The sequence below is a fragment of the Gobio gobio genome, assembly GCF_949357685.1.
Source record: "Gobio gobio genome assembly, chromosome: 9".
NCBI lineage: Eukaryota > Metazoa > Chordata > Actinopteri > Cypriniformes > Gobionidae > Gobio > Gobio gobio.
In genome coordinates this window covers 7,270,153-7,289,204 of record NC_137115.1, presented here as the reverse complement: position 1 = coordinate 7,289,204, position 19,052 = coordinate 7,270,153, and the positions used below count along the sequence as shown (strand labels likewise).

Genomic DNA, 19,052 nt, shown 5'->3' with positions numbered 1-19,052 from the left:
CTGAACACACCCATTGACTAAAATCATCAAACGGTCACTAACTATTGAGGTGAGGACAATTTTTCTATTTTACAGACAAAAATTTTATCAAAACAAAAAAATGGTCCCCCCCACTAAATACATTTTAGAACTATGATAGATAGAGATATATAAAATGTAAGGATTTCAGTTGATAGAGATAGGAATCATCTATATTTTAATATGAAATTTAAAAGTCTCTGATGAGCTATGCTATGTGGCGAACATCATGTCAGTAAAGAGGTGTGTCCTAATGTGGGTGGGGTTGGTTGACACACTGAGTTGGGGGTTGGTTGACACTATAGTTGACACATGTGCCAACCAACATGATAAATATTACATATATGTTGCATGTATATAAATATATTTATGCATCACATTTTTATCAGGATTGTATGTTAAATTATCATGAACATAAACTTATGTATTAAATAATTTTCTTTTAGAAGTCAAAACGGTCAGAAAGTATTTAAGAACAATAGACAGAGGAAAGACACCAGCACAGATTATGCTGGAGTCAGCCCGACAGGTGAAGACTCAAAACAGAAGTATTAGAGCACAGCAAAGGACATAAAAATACCATTCAGCACATTAAGCAGATACTTTGCTTGAATGTTTTAATGAAATACTTAGTTATTTTATAAAAGTTATTTATATTTGTCACCTCATTTTTTTGTAACTAAAGCATCTGTGCCAACCAACCCCATTGCATGTGCCAACCAACCCCCATACTGGGGCTGGTTGGCACAAACGCACAACATGAGTTTAATGATGAATAAAAAACATTTGGAATCATTTGTGAACATTAAATATACCTGTTGATTAGCTGAGATCTTAACCTTACAGTTGTTACTGGTTAGGTTATTTTAACATATAGCATGACTGAGAAATATGACAGAGAGTGAAAAGTGTGCCAACCAACCCCGCTCTCCCTAAATATGTGTAGTATTAGATTCAGTGTTGAAAAAAATGATAAATTACAACAAGCAAATGTCACCCATTCGGTGGAATGGCTCTGTTACTAAATAAAGCATTACAAATATCTGTATTCGTCGACCGTATGGGGCGCCGTTTGTAAAGCGGCTCACGCTGAAAATAACAGCAACATTTTGACACATTTAGCTTCAACCAATGTTTAAAAAACTGGTGAGAATTTTTGACGGTCACTTTTTTTTAGCACATTTACAACAATATTTGTCAACTTGGAGATATTTTAAATAGTTAAATCGAAATATTAAATGTTTCACCTAAATGTAAGGGTTAGGACCGTGCGCATGTGACCTCTAGTCACCTTAGTAACGGTTTGTTGACACTGTCTTCAGTGGCGCGATGAGGCTGAAACGGCTACACATACGATACTACCCACCGGGTAATATACACTTTTAAAGTTTAATATTGCATACAATTCACGTCATACAGTTTTTATAGAGTACCTGGTTGAATTTTGACTCTGATTGAAAAGCTCGCATTTTGCTGTGCAGGAATATTCCTGGACTATGAGAAAGGGGGGAAGCTAAAGACGAAATCCATCGACCTGTTAAACTTGACTCCAGAGTAAGTGTGCTTATCAAACTAATTGTGATAGAAAAGTGGTAGGTTCCGATTTTTAACATTCGTAGATCATGTTAATTTCAACAAAAAACAGCTTATCTGTTAATATTATTTAATTGACCTTAGCTAACATGAAATAGCAATGAACAGTTGTATTTTTTATTATTGTATTGTTTTATTATTGTTTACTAATGTTAACAAAGATGAATAAGTACTGTAACAAACTAACATTAACTAGTGAGCCCTTAAAGTGTTACCAGTATATCTTACAAACTATTTATCTGATAAACAAGTGTCTGTTCCTCCTCTAGGACTGATGTGAATGAGTTGCTGTCAGACATTCGAGCAGCCGAGCCTCTCATCACCTCGTCCTGTGTTGCGCAGGTGAAAGTCCTGATCTGCAAACTACAGGAGAAAGTCGGCCAGAAGGATGAACGCAAGTTCTACCTTTTCAGGGTACTAATAAATACTGACCAGTCATGCTCAAACATATCTGGGTCATGCATATTTGATCTACTTATTGTGATTCCAGGCCCGGCTCCAGCTTTGAGATGCAGAGTGATATTTCTGGTGGGCCAGAGGTGTTCCATTAAAGGGAAAGTTCACCCAAAAATGAAAATTCCCCCATGATTTACTCACCCTCAAGCCATCCTCGGTGTATATGACATTCTTCTTTCAGACGAACACAATCAGAGTTATATTAAAAAATGTCCTGGCTAATCCAAGCTTTATAATGGCAGTGAATGGGAGCCCAAAACTTGCGCAGAAAGTGTAACGCCTCTCACAGTTCAAAACGCTTACGCTATATCTAATGTCAAAGTTGCGCCAGTTGCGTTTTTTTTTGTCAATTTTTTGGAAGGCGGTCAGCCGGAAGCTAGATATTTTACTTTATAAAGTTTTAAATATGGATATTTTTCTTACACAAACCCTTCGCTTCACTTCAGAAGGCCTTTATTAACACCCCGGAGCCGTGTGGAGCATTTTTATAATGGGAGGATGCACTGTTTTGGGCTGTGATTCACTGCTATTAGAAAGTTTCTCGTGTTATGCATCATGTTTGAGCTTCTGCGAGAACCAATGAGGTTCATTCTCGTGTTACGCATCACGTTTGAGCTTCTGCAAGAACCAATGAGGTTCATTCTCGTGTTACGCATCACGTTTGAGCTTCTGCAAGAACCAATGAGGTTCATTCTCGTGTTACGCATCACGTTTGAGCTTCTGCAAGAACCAATGAGGTTCATTCTCGTGTTACGCATCACGTTTGAGCTTCTGCAAGAACCAATGAGGTTCATTCTCGCGTTACGCATCATGTTTGAGCTTCTGCAAGAACCAATGAGGTTCATTCTCGCGTTACGCATCACGTTTGAGCTTCTGCAAGAACCAATGAGGTTCATTCTCGTGTTACGCATCACGTTTGAGCTTCTGCAAGATTTGGTTGAGGTTCTGTGTATGTTCGCTTATCAAAATTTATATGTGTGAATAAAAGCCTAAATTAAATCTGGCCATCATATAAAATCCATGGAGTCTCTCCATAAAATTGGGACTAAACCGCTCAATTCATATGGATTAGATTTATGATCTCATCAAAGTGTCAGTTGCGTAGCTGTCAATGGAGGGACAGAAATCTCTGTGATTTCATCAAAAAGATCTTCATTTGTGTTACGGGTTTGGAGCGAAATAAGGGTGAATAATTTATGACATCATTTTTAGTTTTGGGTGAACTATCTTTTTAATCTTCAAAATGAATCTCACATGTTAACTATTACCATTATATATTTATACAATTTCATAAAATTATGTTCTTTCATTTCAGTTGGGGATTGAAACGGTTCAAAGAACATACATTTTTAATTTTTTTTTAAAATTTTTTGCAGAATGTAATAAGAAAAAAAGGAACAAACTTATAATTTTAAGATGATTTTTCATAAAATTTCATTCCAATAATGTAACCGGTTATCTAGCGTTATCCAGCTTGTTAACTGATTGCACGAAAAAATGATCAGCATGAAATGAACAGGCTGTTTTCCAGCTTGTTATCTGATTTCATGAATTAGACATTGCACCAATTTCATGATAGGTTGTTATTTGGTGTTGGGCCTTTGGTGTGTTTGTTCCATACCACCATGCTTACATATACTAAATTACCAAATTAAATGCATTTGAATGTTTTTTTGAAGACATCTGCTGTGTCTTATATCAATATTACCCACGAGGTGGCAGCAGAGGGAAAACTGCTGTTTTTGTACATCAAAGGCATAGTAATTATGTTTGGAAATTACACAGTCAAGCTTATGTATCTGAAATGAATTAATGTGGTTAAGTGCTCCCCCCCCCAAGCATTCGTCTTCTCTGTTTTCGTCTACAGGCACTTCAGGCTCACATCTTGCCCCTGACGAATGTAGCCTTCAATAAATCAGGATCGAGGTGAGTTTATCAGCTGTGCTCACATGCCTGCTCCCCCTCCCTCCCTCTAATTCTGCCTCTCTCCCTTACTTTCCGCCTGTTTGCAGTTTTATAACCGGAAGCTATGACAGGACTTGTAAAATATGGGACACCGCATCCGGAGAGGAGTTGCACACTTTGGAGGGTCACAGGAACGTTGTGTACGCCATCGCCTTCAACAACCCTTATGGGTAACAGCACCGCTCCTGCACATTTGATCACTTAGCGTTCAGAATGGCTTACTCTTAATCTCTTTTTTAAACTGTGAAGTAGAGAAAAGCCCTCTCTGTCAGCTCTCTTGTCTCTCTGCAGGGTCAGGGCACTGCATGGTAACTGGTGTTGTTTTTACAATGGGACCATTTGTCACTTTGAGTCATAACAGGAGCCCTTCTCTCTCTCTCTATCTCTCTCTCTCTCACTCTCTCTCTCTCTCTTTCTCTCTCTCTGCCCCCTTTTCTCTCTCAGAGACAAGGTTGCCACGGGCTCTTTTGACAAGACCTGCAAATTGTGGAGTGCTGAAACGGGAATGTGTTTCTACACATTTAGAGGACACACAGCAGAAATCGTACGTCTGCATTCTCACTTCCCACTGCCTAAAACCCAACATCACTGTTTTCTCCCTGCATTCACACTAGACTCAGCAGTTTGAAAAACAGTTCATCCAAAAATGATAATTCTCTCATCATTTACTGTCATTCCAAACCTGTATGACTTTCTTTCTTCCTGAGATAATGTCCTGGCATTATACATGTGATGTCAATGACATTAAACCTAGCGCGACGTGTCTTGGTATATTTCAATATATGTGAACTTAAATGAGATTTAAACCATTTAATTGTCAGACTGTTTCTCCAACAAAAGCCATATCAGCTATTTTTATGATGTTTTTATATTGTTTTGCTGAATGTTGGTAACTCAGCAGGTTCCCATTGACTTCCATTGTATATTTGGGCAAACAGAGGAAGTCAACGGGAACCAAAACTGTTTGGTGACCAACATTCTTAAAAAAAATTCTATAGAAGAAAGAAAGTCATACAGGTTTGGAATGACACGAGAGTACATTTTTGTTTTTAAAGGGTAACTAAACCCTAAAACTACTTTTTTTAGTTAATGATCTGCAAGACTGGGGCTTTATTAGTGCTGTTCATTGATTCGAGTAAATGTTTTGACATTTGGGTATAAAGTGTTTTAATTCTACAATATATGGTGTAAAAACATCTGAGAGTGCTGCCCTCTTAAAGGGCATATTGCAGGTTAGAGACTCCAGTGAGTCAATGTTTAGAAAAATAATGTAGGAAGTAGATTTTCTTTAAAATATACTTTAAAATACACTATTAAGGCTTTTTGACTCGAATTTTACTTCCGCATCTAAAAATGCCAAAACCGGACGTGACATAACGAGAGGGAGTGCGGTGAATTTCAGCGATAGGAAAACAATGGATCGCAATGACAGCTCGGACGCTGAGGACATTATAAATGTTTATTAATACTCATATGGCAGACCACAGCCATACAATTATGACACACAATTAGGGACAAACCAGGATTAGACAGAACAACGATTACAGGAGACAAATTGAGTTGTTGTGTGAGGAGAAACAGTGGAGAACAGAGCAGGTGTCTCCGTGAGAGACCAGTGTTAGCTTATATATAAGCTAGCTAACGATATGAACACTGTGCTCAGATTACAACACTGTACTGATTATTATCATGTATCAGGCAGTAGCAAAGCAGGTAATGTTATTGTCATCTAGTATTGATACTTTACCAATAGCAGAAACTTATAGGCTTTGACCATCAGGAAAAGTCACACTCGTTAATATCCGTCCACAATAAACGTTATGTGATATAACGTCAGCGGTTTCTCATCACGACTGATTTGGTACTTAGCAAATGTTTAAAAAACAAGACTCACGGTGCACAGTTCACGTTTTCTCCGAGCTGCATCCCTGACGGATCCGGGACCGTCACATCTCCCGCCGGCCGCCAAACCACATACAGTGTTATTGTGTTTATCCTTTATTCATTATTTCTGTGTTATGGGTTTATTTCGTGCCGATTCGCCGCTAGTGTGAGGATGTATATGACGTTATGAGTATGTATTTGAGTGAACTTGAATGTGCATACATGGCATGAATAAAATATTTACATTACCAGCACATAATTCAGAACTTTTTTTCGAAAAAGTGTGAGACTGTATTCAGCTGTGTTAGTGTACATACTTTGTATTCATCAATGTAAACACGACGGCAAAGAAGCAACTTGTGTAGATGTTTATTCATCCTTTAGGCAAGCTACACACTGCCTGCGTGACACGCGCGGCTCGAGCCGCGCCGAAAGCACATGCTAGAAATAGAACCGATGCATATTTTTCACGCACGCAATCATGTTGGAAACGTTTCCAGGCAAAATAGAATAGGAAAAGCTGTTTGTCATTTTGACACAAATACATATTACTAAATGACATTTTGATGTTTGAAAGTCTCTAGGTTTTGACATGCAGATATAATTGTAATTAAGAAAGGAAAATATTCTCGATTTTCAAATAGAACGAAATATTCTGTAGCGTATTTTGCCGTCAATACTGCCGACAATGGGTCGGCTCCCTAGTTCAGTAGGGAAATACGCAATCAGCTCCCTAGTTCAGTAGTCAGGGCACTGATCAGGGATCAGCCCATTGACTTATGTCCTGATCAGTGCCCTGACTACTGAACTAGGGAGCTGATTGTGACGCACCCCTGGTCTTTGCTGTATAGGTTTAACATGAAGTATAGCCCTCCCTGTACGTAACCTAGCAGCGCCGCGTCAGACACGCTTCTGGTGTGTAAAGACATAGAAAACGCCACGCTCACGCAACGCAGCCAGAGTGTAGCCGGCCTTACATGAGTATAACAATGTTTGACTCCATCATATCGCTGGGATGATAATCCTCCGGTCTAAAGCACTATACACACCAACGCGTGTTTCGAAGCAGATGCACGAAGGGAAGTCCCGTCTCTTCACCTGCACAAAACGCCACCATGCTGAAATTCCTAACTTTTTTTTTTTTAGGAGGTCTTACGGGTGTCGAACGACATGAGGGTAAGTAATTAAAGGGTTAGTTCACCCAAAAATGAAAATTCTGTCATTAATTACTTACCCTCATGTCGTTCGACACCCGTCAGACCTCCGTTCATCTTCGGAACAGAAATGAAGATATTTTAGTTGAAATCTGATGCCTCTGAAAGGCCTCCATTGGCTCAATGGTACTCTACACTCTCAAGACCCTTAAAAGGTACTAAAGACGTCGTTACAAAGTCCATCTCACTACAGTGGCTCTACAATAACTTTATGAATCGGCGACAATAGTTTTTGTGCGCAAAAAAACCCTAAATAACGACTTACATAGTGATGACGATTTCAAAACAAAGCATCATGAAGCTTCGAAGCGTTATGAATCACTGAGTCGATTCAGCAGTTTGAATCGCCAAATTTCAGCAGTTTGGCGGTTTGACATGCGATCCGAATCATCATTCGGCTCAGTGATTCATAACGCTTCGAAGCTTCATGATGCTTTGTTTTGAAATCGTCATCACTATGTAAGTCGTTATTTAGGTTTTTTTTGCGCACAAAAACTATTGTCGCCGATTCATAAAGTTATTGTAGAGCCACTGTAGTGAGATGGACTTTGTAACGACGTCTTTAGTACCTTTTAAGGGTCTTGAGAGTGTAGAGTACCATTGAGCCAATGGAGGCCTTTCAGAGGCATCAGATTTCAACTAAAATATCTTCATTTCTGTTCTGAAGATGAACGGAGGTCTGACAGGTGTCGAACGACATGAGGGTAAGGAATTAATTTTCATTTTTGGGTGAACTAACCCTTTAATGACAGAATTTTCATTTTTGGGTGAACTAACCCTTTAATGACAGAATTTTCATTTTTGGGTGAACTAACCCTTTAAGGGTGATTGACACAACGTGAGGTTGTATTTATTTTTTTACGTACAAAAATTTTGGAAGAGAATTTCGGACTCAGGACCTTAAAGTGGACCAAAATAAGATCCAATCCACTTTCAGTGTCAAGGATAGTGTGAATGGAAAGAGCATGCTTATTTGTAAAGGGATAGTTCACCCAAAAATGAAAATTCTGTCATTAATTACTAATTACTCATCCTCATGTCATTCATCTTCAGAACACAACTGAAGATCTTTTTGATGAAATCTGAGAGCTTTCTGTCCCTCCATTGACCGCTACGCAACTACCACTTTGACGCTTCAAAAAGTTCATAAAGAGATCATAAAACTAATCCATATGAATTGAGCGGTTTAGTTCAAATTTTCTGAAGAGACTCGATCGCTTTATATATCAATGTAGGGACAGAAAGCTCTCAGATATCATAAAAAAAATCTTAATTTGTGTGCCGAAGATGAACGAAAGTCTTACCACAACTGAACTAAAATGGCTGGTGAAATTGGTTGAGGCCTTTCAACCCATTAGACAACACATCTGACCACCTAGGGTGGGCACCAATTTAAGTATGTTGAACAAACTGTGTCAAGGGGTTTCAACTAGGATGCCAAACATGGAAGAACCCTGTGTATGTATATTGTGCTTTTGGAATATAACCAGTTTTAGAAACACTGTCTATAATTTTCTGTGTGTGTCTGCTATTAGGTGTGCCTGGCTTTTAACCCTCAAAGTACCCTGGTTGCTACGGGCAGCATGGACACCACAGCTAAATTATGGGATGTTGAGAGCGGGGAAGAGGTGTCCACATTGACAGTATGTATTATCCTCTGTTTTTTCTGTATTGTTGTTCGCCGCCTATCCTCCTTCATCATTTCCCCCTCATCTGCTCTTCTCCTAAGGGATTTTTAATGATTTCTCTTTAATTCGCAGTAATCTCCAGCAATCAGTGAAAACTTACCCATGCGTATGTTTATTAATTAATTTGTCATCAAATCTTTCATTATGGGCATTTATGGAATACTTCAAGCATTCCACATTGTTTAGTCGAACAGCAGTGTAGCGTGCACATGGAATGCAAACAGATGCGTCACGCAACATGGTCTGAGCCGAAGCTGTACAGAAACGTGTGGATGGAGGGAGAGGGATGAGACGGAGCGTTTGGAGGTCTTTTCCTCTCCACAGCACATGGCAGAGCAGTGTGACTGGTGCTGTGTGTGTGTGCTGCGTAATTACCCCTCTTAACTCTCCAATTATTTCCCTATGAATCTAAATTATGAATAGCTCCGTGAGTTCTTACCGATGAATTGGGAAAATTAATATGACATTTATTTGCTGAAGTGAAAAAGGCTGCCTTTCTATTCCTCTCTCCACTCACAGCATTCTCTATTCACACTTTCTCAGGGTCACTTCGCCGAGATCATCTCTCTCTCCTTCAACACGACGGGCGATCGGTTGGTCACAGGGTCGTTTGACCACACTGCCATTCTGTGGGACGTTCCCTCTGGCAGGTCAGTGTGTACACCACAGTTAATGTTTAATGCTTTAACTTTTAGACAGCCTAATGGGATTTGTATTGTGTCTGTCTCTCCCAGGAAAGTTCATGTTCTCACAGGTCACCGTGGAGAGATCAGTTGTGTTCAGTTCAACTGGGACTGTTCCCTCATCGCCACGGCCTCTCTGGATAAAACTTGCAAGGTTTCTGTTTCTCTTCACTCTCAGTCTCGTAAAAGAGCCTCTTAAATTAAGTTTTACCCCTGAGGTCCGTTCATAATAATTTGGCATCCAAATTGAGTTCTTTCTTTACCAACGTTGACAGTTGCATCAAAACCAGCTTGATAGCAAGATGCTGAATCAAATGAATTTGATTGTTATTAGATGATATTTATGTTGCATGGTTTCTGACGTTGAAAACACAACAATTCTGGAACAAGATGTTTTCAGAAATGGCCTTTTTGAGCTTTGAGTTCTGAAACTATGTTTACATGATACACAACCACAACTTTTATTTCAAAAGATGAAGAAAATTCTATTTTTCAGTATGTGACCCCTTTTTTCTTTCGTTGCATTCACTTTCATCTGTCTGAGTAACTCTCTCCCTCTGATTGTCTGTCTATTACTAGAAGTGTGAGGGCTCTTAATTATTCAGCACTGTCTGATGTTTCTGAAAAACAGCGAGACAAAGTCCTCCTCATTTATAAGTGTCAGTTCATTTGGCGTCTGTGGTTAAAGGGGACCTATTATGCCCTTTTTCAAAGTCTTGATTTTGTTTTTGGGCTCTACTAAAAATAGGTTTTCATGCTTGAATATTCAAAAAACTCTTCACATATTTGACATTATTGCAGCACCTCTCTTCCCAGTCTGTCAGTAACGCTCTGGACTGCGTTTCCCAAAAACATTGTAAGCCTAAGTAGATCGTAGAACCATTGCCACCGTTGTCTCTACAATAAACTTAGCTCATGATGCTTTAGAGAAATGCAGCCCTGTTTATTTTCTGTCTCTATGAAGCCTCTCCTTCTGAAAAGCAAAATGTGTTCTGATTGGTCAGCTGGACCTGTGTGTTGTGATTGGTCAGCCACTTCAAACGTATTTGGGAAATGTCCCGCTTATTCCATAACTGCGAATTTCAACACACTTCTAAAGCAACTAGGCCCCGCCCCGCCGCCTCTTTATTTGCATATGCCTTGGGCGGGAATGATTCAAATGAGGAATATTGTGACGTGTTCATTCTTAGAAGAAAACTCAAGACTACAATGGCGTTTCAGGGAGTTCAGAGACAGTGCGCACTAGGGATGCCACAATTCTCAATATAATATTGAACCGTTCGGTACGGCATTCACGGTTCAATACGCGCTTGTGAATTGCGTTTTTTTCGGTTTAGCATTTAATTAATTATTTTTCTACAAATTCTTTCATTTGCCTCCATCCCAATATACTGAACAATACGATATACATTCACATCACACGTTAGTTGTAGAGTTATACTCACGGAACACTATAGTTATTCACAATCAAGGAAGTTCATTATTTGCATGCATTTTAGGTTTTAAAGCCTTGTCGGCTCATTCGCGTGCGCGGTTTTAACATGCGCTCTTTCCGAGCGCGTGCACTAAACGCCTGTCAAATACGTGATTACTGAACTAAGTAGTCGTCTTACTGCGCTAATACTGTCAAATACACACAAGGTTAACATAAACACAGTCGTTTATGTCTAAAGTGAAAGTAAAATCGGTGTGTGTCAGTATATTAGATGCACGCAGGTCTTAAATTGGCAGCAGCACAGCCTAGTGAACACGCTGTCCTTAAAGGGACAGTTCACCTGTAAAATGATGTCATTATTTACTCACTCTAATATTGTTCCAAACCTGTATTTATTTCTCGATGACAGAATTTTCATTTTTGAATGAACTATCCCTTTAATGTTAATACAACAACAAAAGACAAAGAGAAAATCACTTGACTGAAAAACGTATGCAGTATAGCTTTAATAAGAATCAATGTATATTTTATAGTGAAGTCTATGTAGTGTTTTATTTTTACATTTATTCATTCAATTTCATACTTAAATGCTGCTGTACAGCTCTGAGCTGCCAGTGTAAATCTTTATATATATTTATTTTATATTATACAGTACACTAGGAATGTGTACAAGGGTTTTTTTTAAGTAAAGTTTTAAGTTTAAGTAAGGTTTTTCAATTATTTTAAGTAAAATAAAGAAAGAGTATTGCAAAAAAAAAAAGTATTTTTTCTCCTTAACCTCTTGCGGTTCCTGTTGCCTAAGAATAGAATAGTAAAAAACTGATGTGACAAGCCATCAGAACCGAACCGAACCGAAAACTGTGGTTAAAAACCGAGGTATGTATTGAACCGTGGACTAACTTTATTGTTGCATCCCTAGTGCGCACTAATATAGAGAATAACTATTTGGAGTGGACTTTTCCTTGCTTAAACGGCAACATTACACAATAAAGAAAGTTAAACTGTAACGAAGCATAAAATAACCCCTTAAGAGAATGAGAAATTACATTGACAGGAACTATGGGTGGTACATTTGATGAGTGAGCAGGACAGAGCACTTTCTACTGGAATTCACCCAAACGAATATACAGTGTTTGTGAGGAGGCTATTGTGTCCATCATGTGGTTTGTGTGTGTTATATAACAGGTTCTGTGTGTGTTTGTGTGTGCAGGTGTGGGATGCAGGCAACGGTCAGTGTTTGGCTACTCTCTTAGGTCATAATGATGAGGTGTTGGATGTGTGTTTTAACTACACCGGTCAATTGATCGCTACGGCCTCTGCTGATGGTAAGACATCTCCATCGCCACACATCACGACCTGATTCAGTCTCACAAAACCCATCTAGAATATTTGAAAAATATATATACGTGACTCTAAAATGAAATGAGAAATTACAGTAATGAGAACTACTTTTTTCTTGGAATGTGTGTGAAAAACTTCTTAATGGCCCTTTATAAGTGTTTATTTTCTTTATACAAAATATATGGGGGTTGTGGGGTAAGATGTGTCAGTGAGTAAACCGTGGCACCCTTAATCTAGCAGACCCTATAATTTGTGATGTGAGCATAATTATAAAAAAGGCTCTTTGTATATACAGGTTAATACAAATTAATGCAGGTATTTTACCTATACTGTATATATATATATATATATATATATATATATATATATATATATATATAGTTGTGCTCATAATTATTCATTCCCAGGCCAAATGTTTAATTATGGTGAATTTTTATTTGACAAATAGGCATCTTCTGGTTGGAAATAACACAAACAGGTGACAAGAAAGACATTGTGTTAGAGATATTAACGAAGAAAATTAGCATTTTTTTACCTTTTGACAAAACATTCCATATCCACAATTATTCATACCCTTTCTCAATAATCAATGGCAAAGCCTTTATTTTTCATCACAGCTGTCAGACGGTTTTTATTATTGATAATTGGAGGTTTTTTTTTTTGCACATTTCCACTGGGATTTTGGACCACTCCTCTTTTGTATAGATTTCTAGGTCCTTGAGGTTGTAAGGCTTCCTTGCCATCACTCTGGTCTTCAGTTCTCTCCACAAATTCTCAACTGGATTCAGGTCTGGACTCCAAAATGTTGGCATTGTTCTCAGCCAACCATTTCTTGACTACTTTTGCTGTGCGTTTTGGATTGTTATCTTGTTGGAAGGTCCTCTATGTCCCCAGGCCAAGTTTTTTCTGCAGACTGCCTGATGTTTTGCTCCAGAATCTTAATGTAGTTGTTTCTTATCATGATGCCATTTACTTTTACAAGGCCCATTGGTTGAAAAACACCCCCAAAGCATTATGTTCCCCACCACCATGCTTGACCGTGGGGATGGTGTACTTGGGGTTGAATGCTACTCCTTTTTTCTCCAAACTGAAGCCACAGAATCAATGACCAAAGGCTTCTTCTTTGCAAAGACTAGGCGAGTGTCAGCATTGTGCAGTGCCCGCTGGAGTGTCTGCCTTGAAGTGTTGGTACCAGCATTACTCAGATTATTCAGGATGGCTTTGCTGATGATTCTTGGATTCTTCTTAGCCTCCCACACTACCAGTCTTGCAAGCGCAGGGGTCAATTTTGGCTTTTAAATTTTGGTCAAACTCCACACTGAACCTTGAACTTTCTAGTAATATCCTAGAATATCAAAAGCAACTGCAGGCGGACGATCCCTATTTAGTACCTAAACTCTGGAACAGTCTTCCTAGCATTGTTCGGGAAGCAGACACACTCTGTCAGTTTAAATCTAGACTAAAAACACATCTCTATACTATGACATACACATAGAACATTATCAATTTCTATTATTCAAATCAGTTAAATGATTGTTTTAGGCTGCATTAACTAGGTCAGCCGGAACCGGGAACACTTCCCATAACACCTGATGTACTCGTCACATCATAAAAAGAATGGCATCTACGCTAATGTTAGTCTCTCTGTTTATCTTGAGGTTTACTGTAGTCAGCCTGATCCAGATCAGATGGTGGAAATGTGCCTAGACACGACCACAACGCATCTCTGAAGTGTCAGAAGAGACCGTGTCAAATCTCCCCTGTGAAGGCCCTCTTCCCTTCCCCTCTATACAGATAAAACACATATGCACACATGCGTATCCAAACACGCTTGCCTATAGGCTGAACACGTAATGCTTGCGTACATGCCGTCGCCGTTTTTCTGATTTAATTGAAGATGGTGTTGTTTAAATGGCACCAAATTAAATAACTAATCAGCTTTTACAACAGAAATTAATCAAAAACTTTTCTTCAAAAACAAAATTAATTTCCTATTATCACTGTAAAGCTGCTTTGAAGCAATCTGTGTTTCAAAAAGCGCTATATAAATTAAGGCGACTTGACTTGACTAGTAATGATTTACACAGTGACCGCTGGTACTTGAAAACATTCGGAAATACCTTTGTTACCTTTCCCTTTCTTGTGAGCATCCACAATGCGCAACTGGAGGTCCTTACTTAGCTCCTTGGATTTAACCGTGACTTTCAATTGACCAGAAACTGACTAGCAAACAGGTGTATCAACTGTTCTGAATGTATAGTTTATTGACCACTTCTGTTATAGATTAGAATGCTCTAGAACAGGGGTTTTCAAACTTGGGTCCGGGGACCCTCAGGGGTCCTCCAGAAGGTTCTAAGGGGTCCCCAGAAAATTTCAGAGAATAAAAAGACAAGGCAAAAATGGATAAAGTCTACCTAACTGTTTCATTTCTAAATGTGTCTCACCTTTCTTGCTGTATACATACAAACCAAAATTTATTAAGACACCTTCAACATTTTCTCACATTATCACAGTTTATTCGCTATAGTAATATATGGTAATGAAATTTGACAAGAACTTAAAGGATTAGTTCACTTTTAAATAAACTTTTGCTGATAATTTACTCACCCCCATGTCATCCAAGATGTCCATGTCTTTCTTTCTAAAGTCGAAAAGAAATTAAGTTTTTTGATGAAAACACTCCAGGAATTTTCTCCATATAATGGACTTCAATGGGCTCCAAATGGTTCAAGGTCCAATTGACAGTTTCAGTACTGCTTCAAAGGGCATTAAACGATACCAGATGATGAATAAGGGTCTTATCTAGCCAAACGATCCGTTTCTGCGAGAAACCAAGTAGTATTTATGCTATTATTTTAACTCTGATCAGACGAACGTGATCATCTCTGAGCTCCGCCATAACTTCCGCTAAGTGAGGACAAAATACAAGCCTGGTCATAGATGTATACGTAGATGCCTCATTAGCGCTTGCACGGATCAGTAGAATGAGGCATCTACGATCGATATTTCTATGACCAGGCTCGTATTTTGACCTCACTTAGCGTAAGTTATGGTTGAGCTCAGAGATGATCACGTTCGTCTGGTAAGAGTTAAAATAATAGCATAAATACTACTAAGTTTCTCGCAGAAATGGATTGTTTCGCTAGATAAGACCCTTATTCATTGTCTGGTATCGTTTAAAGCCCTTTGAAGCTGCACTGAAACTGTCATTTGGACCTTGAACCGTTTGGGGCCCATTGAAGTCCATTATATGGAGAAAAATCCTGGAAAGTTTTCATCAAAAAACTTAATTTCTTTTCGGCTGCAGAAAGAAAGACATGGACATCTTGGATGACATGGGGGTGAGTAAATTATCAGCAAAAGTTTATCTAAAAGTGAACTAATCCTTTAATCTTGATAATGTCAGATAACTTTGAGAGAAAGGTATGTAATGATTACAATCAACCAATCAACTGTCAGCTGTTCAATTTAAGTACACAATTAGATAATACCAAGTTAAGTCAACCAATGACCAAGCATTGCGTAATTTTGTTCAGCCTGTGGTGTAAAAGGTCGCATTAGCAATTAAAGAAAAACATGCAAGTAAAACATGGTGAGGTCAAAGTGTCTGAATAATTTTGGTCCCAAATTTTGATACATTTTACTGATAGTCCACTGTATGAAGAATTTTGGGTATAATATGTCACAGTTTACTTTATTTTGCTATCCTCACTTGCATAAATGAACTATAGTGTCCTGCACCCACTAGTAAAAAATCTGGTGTCTGAATAATTTTTGGTTTGACTATACTTTCCAGAATTGTGTGTTTGCTTTGTCTCTTTCTGATGAGTTTCTCTCACTATAGTCCCCTTTATCTCACTCTTTACAACTGGGGTTGTAAAGCAGTATTCTTAACGCAGTACGTAAGCTGCTTACATACATTTATTAAGAAAGTTGCTTATACAAATAATTTTTAATTGAAAATGTTCTTCTTCAGGTTTATATATCGAGCATTAATTATAGCCAATTTAAGTTTGGAAACAATATGTTGTATTTATAATGTCACACTTACTATTTATCTAACAGTTTAACTGTTTTTTTCATACATAAAAATAAAAGGTTCATCATATTTGTTGGTCCTTGGCTTCATAAAGTTTGAAAACCCCTGCTCTAGAACACGCTAGAATTTACTTGGAGCATTTAGAATGGTGCAGAAGATTGCATTTCCTGAGATTTTTGAGATAAGATCTTTATATATAAATAATTTTGGACATGGAAGAGTCAAAATGTTAAATACAAATAAAAGCTAATATTTTTCATTAATATCTCTAACACAGCCTTTGCCCATTTTCTTGTGTCATTTCCAGTCAGAAGTTGCATTCACCAAATAAAAAATCATTTTAACTCAATATTTGGCCTGGGTATGAATCATTTTGAGCACAACTGTATATATATATATATATAGCAGCTTTGTTCTCATTTCAGATGACAGCAGACATACTGAAATATAATTAGGGGTATTCATTTGACAGTTCTTAACCTAGAGGACCATTTAAAGTTCAAACGGAAGTAGCGTGTCGCGACAGGTCTTTTCTTCCTTATTGTGATGTACATTCGAGTGTAACGGATTATTAAAAAAGATAATTAGATTTTGTGACCTGGGCATGTTTTCGTGACATTTACCCATAACTGCTGTGCTGTTTGCGTTCAGGTTCATCAAGAGTGTTCAGCGCAGGAACGTTCCAGTGTTTATGTCAATTAGAGGGCCATAAAGGAGAGATATCAAAGGTAAGAAATCACATGATCTCCATCCTCACCCTGTCACTCAAGCTTCGGACTCAATAATCCTCTCTGCTTTCCTCGTATCTCTTTCTTCATCTGCTAAGGCACTCATTTCCTTTCATTCCTGTCATTTCCTGTCGAGGTCCCTTCCTGTTTACATCCACCTGTTCTGCCCTCTTGCCTTCATCCCAGAATCCTGCCTGTCGTCCGTCATCTTCTCCGCAATCAGCATATTCATACGGCGGCTTTCTTTATTACTGCTCTCTTCATCTGTCTACTCTTCTTTTCTTAGGCCTATCCCTGAACGATCTTGCCATAATATCCGCGCTCCTTTCTTTTCCATCCCCCTCCCGACCGTCATCATCATCACCAGAATATTTCCATTTCCTGTGTAAAGGTGATAACTCAAGTACGCACATACACACTTGGTTCTTCAGCGCTATAATAAACGCCTGTCATATCAACACAGGTCAAATTAAGTTCAGCCGTCTTTCTCTCCGACTGACACGTTCTTCCTTCTCCTGTTTTTCTCCTGCACGTTGAAATAGGATGTTCTCACATGCAAAACAAAGTCATTGTTTCATGATGGAATATGATAAAGAGCCGTCCTGACGCTTTCTCATAACAAAAGGCAGAAATATAATTGACTTATTGTCTCCCTCGCCATAGGTGTGTTTTAATCCTCAGGGGAGCCGCGTCTTGACGGCGAGCATGGATAAGACGGCTCGCGTGTGGTGTGTGAACACCGGAGTGTGTTTGCAGGTGCTGGAGGGACATTCTGATGAGATCTTCTCCTGCGCTTTCAACTATGAGGGAGACACCATCATTACAGGCAATTACACACACCTGCGTAACACTCATACACACACAAAAGTAATCATACGTCAGTAATTTCAAGCCTTGTCAATCTTTCCGCAGGCAGTAAAGACAACACCTGCAGGATCTGGCACTGAGAGAGCGGGCTGAACGCTGATCTTACAGTATTCCTACACCTCTTTGGATTAAGATATTGTGTGTCATCTTGTCACACTGCCGTGGTATTTCTATTCAAGAGAACATGTAGTGTGTAGAGGATATTTTTGCTGTTACATTTTCCCCCTCTCAAAGAACATTCTGGTTTAGTTACAAGTTAAACTTTTTTTGTGGTATGCTATGGAGCCACACACACACACACGGCCATGAACTAACAATTCTTTCTCTCGTTTTAGTTAAATCATGGCCACAAATGAATCATTTATTCCCTCGTTTTACTCAATTCTGGGCACGTAGTAATGCATTCTCTTGTTTTAGTTAAATCAAAACGAGGGGATGAATTGGTACAACATTTACTTAAACGAGGGAACACATTTTTAATTTGTGGGAATTCATTCTTATACGTGGTCATGATATATAGGCCTATATGTTTGTCCGCATGTCCTGTGTGGGGCTCCGTAGTTTGCTGTCAAAAATAATTTTTGACTCATTATCTGTTTGTAAAAAACAAAAAAAATGCCCACAGAAATGCACTTATAATGGAAGTATATGGAGAATCTTTTGCTCTGTAGACTTTCAATGTAAGTGCAGACTTGGCAGCATATTGTTTAATATGAAGTCAGTTGTTCAATATTAAAGAAATTGTTCACCCAAAAATGAAAATTTGACATTTATCTGCTTACCCCCAGGGCTTTGTTTCTTCAGTAGAACACAAATGAAGATTTTTAACTCCAACCGTTGCTGTGTGTCAGTCGTATAATGCATGTGAATGGGGTCAAATTCTATGAGAGTTAAAAAAACATGCACAGACATCTTCAAATTAAACCCTGCGGCTCGACACATTGAAGTCTTAAGACACAAAACGATGGGTTTGTGCGAGAAACCGAACAGTATTTATATAATTTTTTTACATCAAATACACCACGATGTCCACCAATCTTGAAAGCGAATCACTTCCGGTAAGGGAGGTCACAAACCGATCTTTTCGTGTCTTAAGACATCAATGTGTCGTCACGAGCCGCAGGGTTTAATTTGAAGTTGT

At 38.5% G+C, this 19,052-nt stretch overlaps 1 protein-coding gene across 1 annotated transcript; it reads left to right on the top strand.

Annotated features, from left to right (window-relative positions):
- Positions 1 to 1,347: 1,347 nt before the first annotated feature.
- On the top strand, positions 1,348 to 18,605 carry daw1 (dynein assembly factor with WDR repeat domains 1; the record flags this gene model as incomplete). The annotated part of the gene is made up of 13 exons (XM_079824762.1): positions 1,348 to 1,387; positions 1,500 to 1,572; positions 1,881 to 2,025; positions 3,935 to 3,993; positions 4,080 to 4,202; positions 4,477 to 4,576; positions 8,666 to 8,773; positions 9,362 to 9,468; positions 9,553 to 9,655; positions 12,147 to 12,261; positions 16,968 to 17,044; positions 17,708 to 17,870; positions 17,957 to 18,605. 13 exons carry the CDS (start codon positions 1,348 to 1,350, stop codon positions 17,989 to 17,991), a joined length of 1,248 nt encoding a protein of 415 aa, XP_079680888.1. The 3' UTR covers positions 17,992 to 18,605.
- Positions 18,606 to 19,052: the final 447 nt, after the last annotated feature.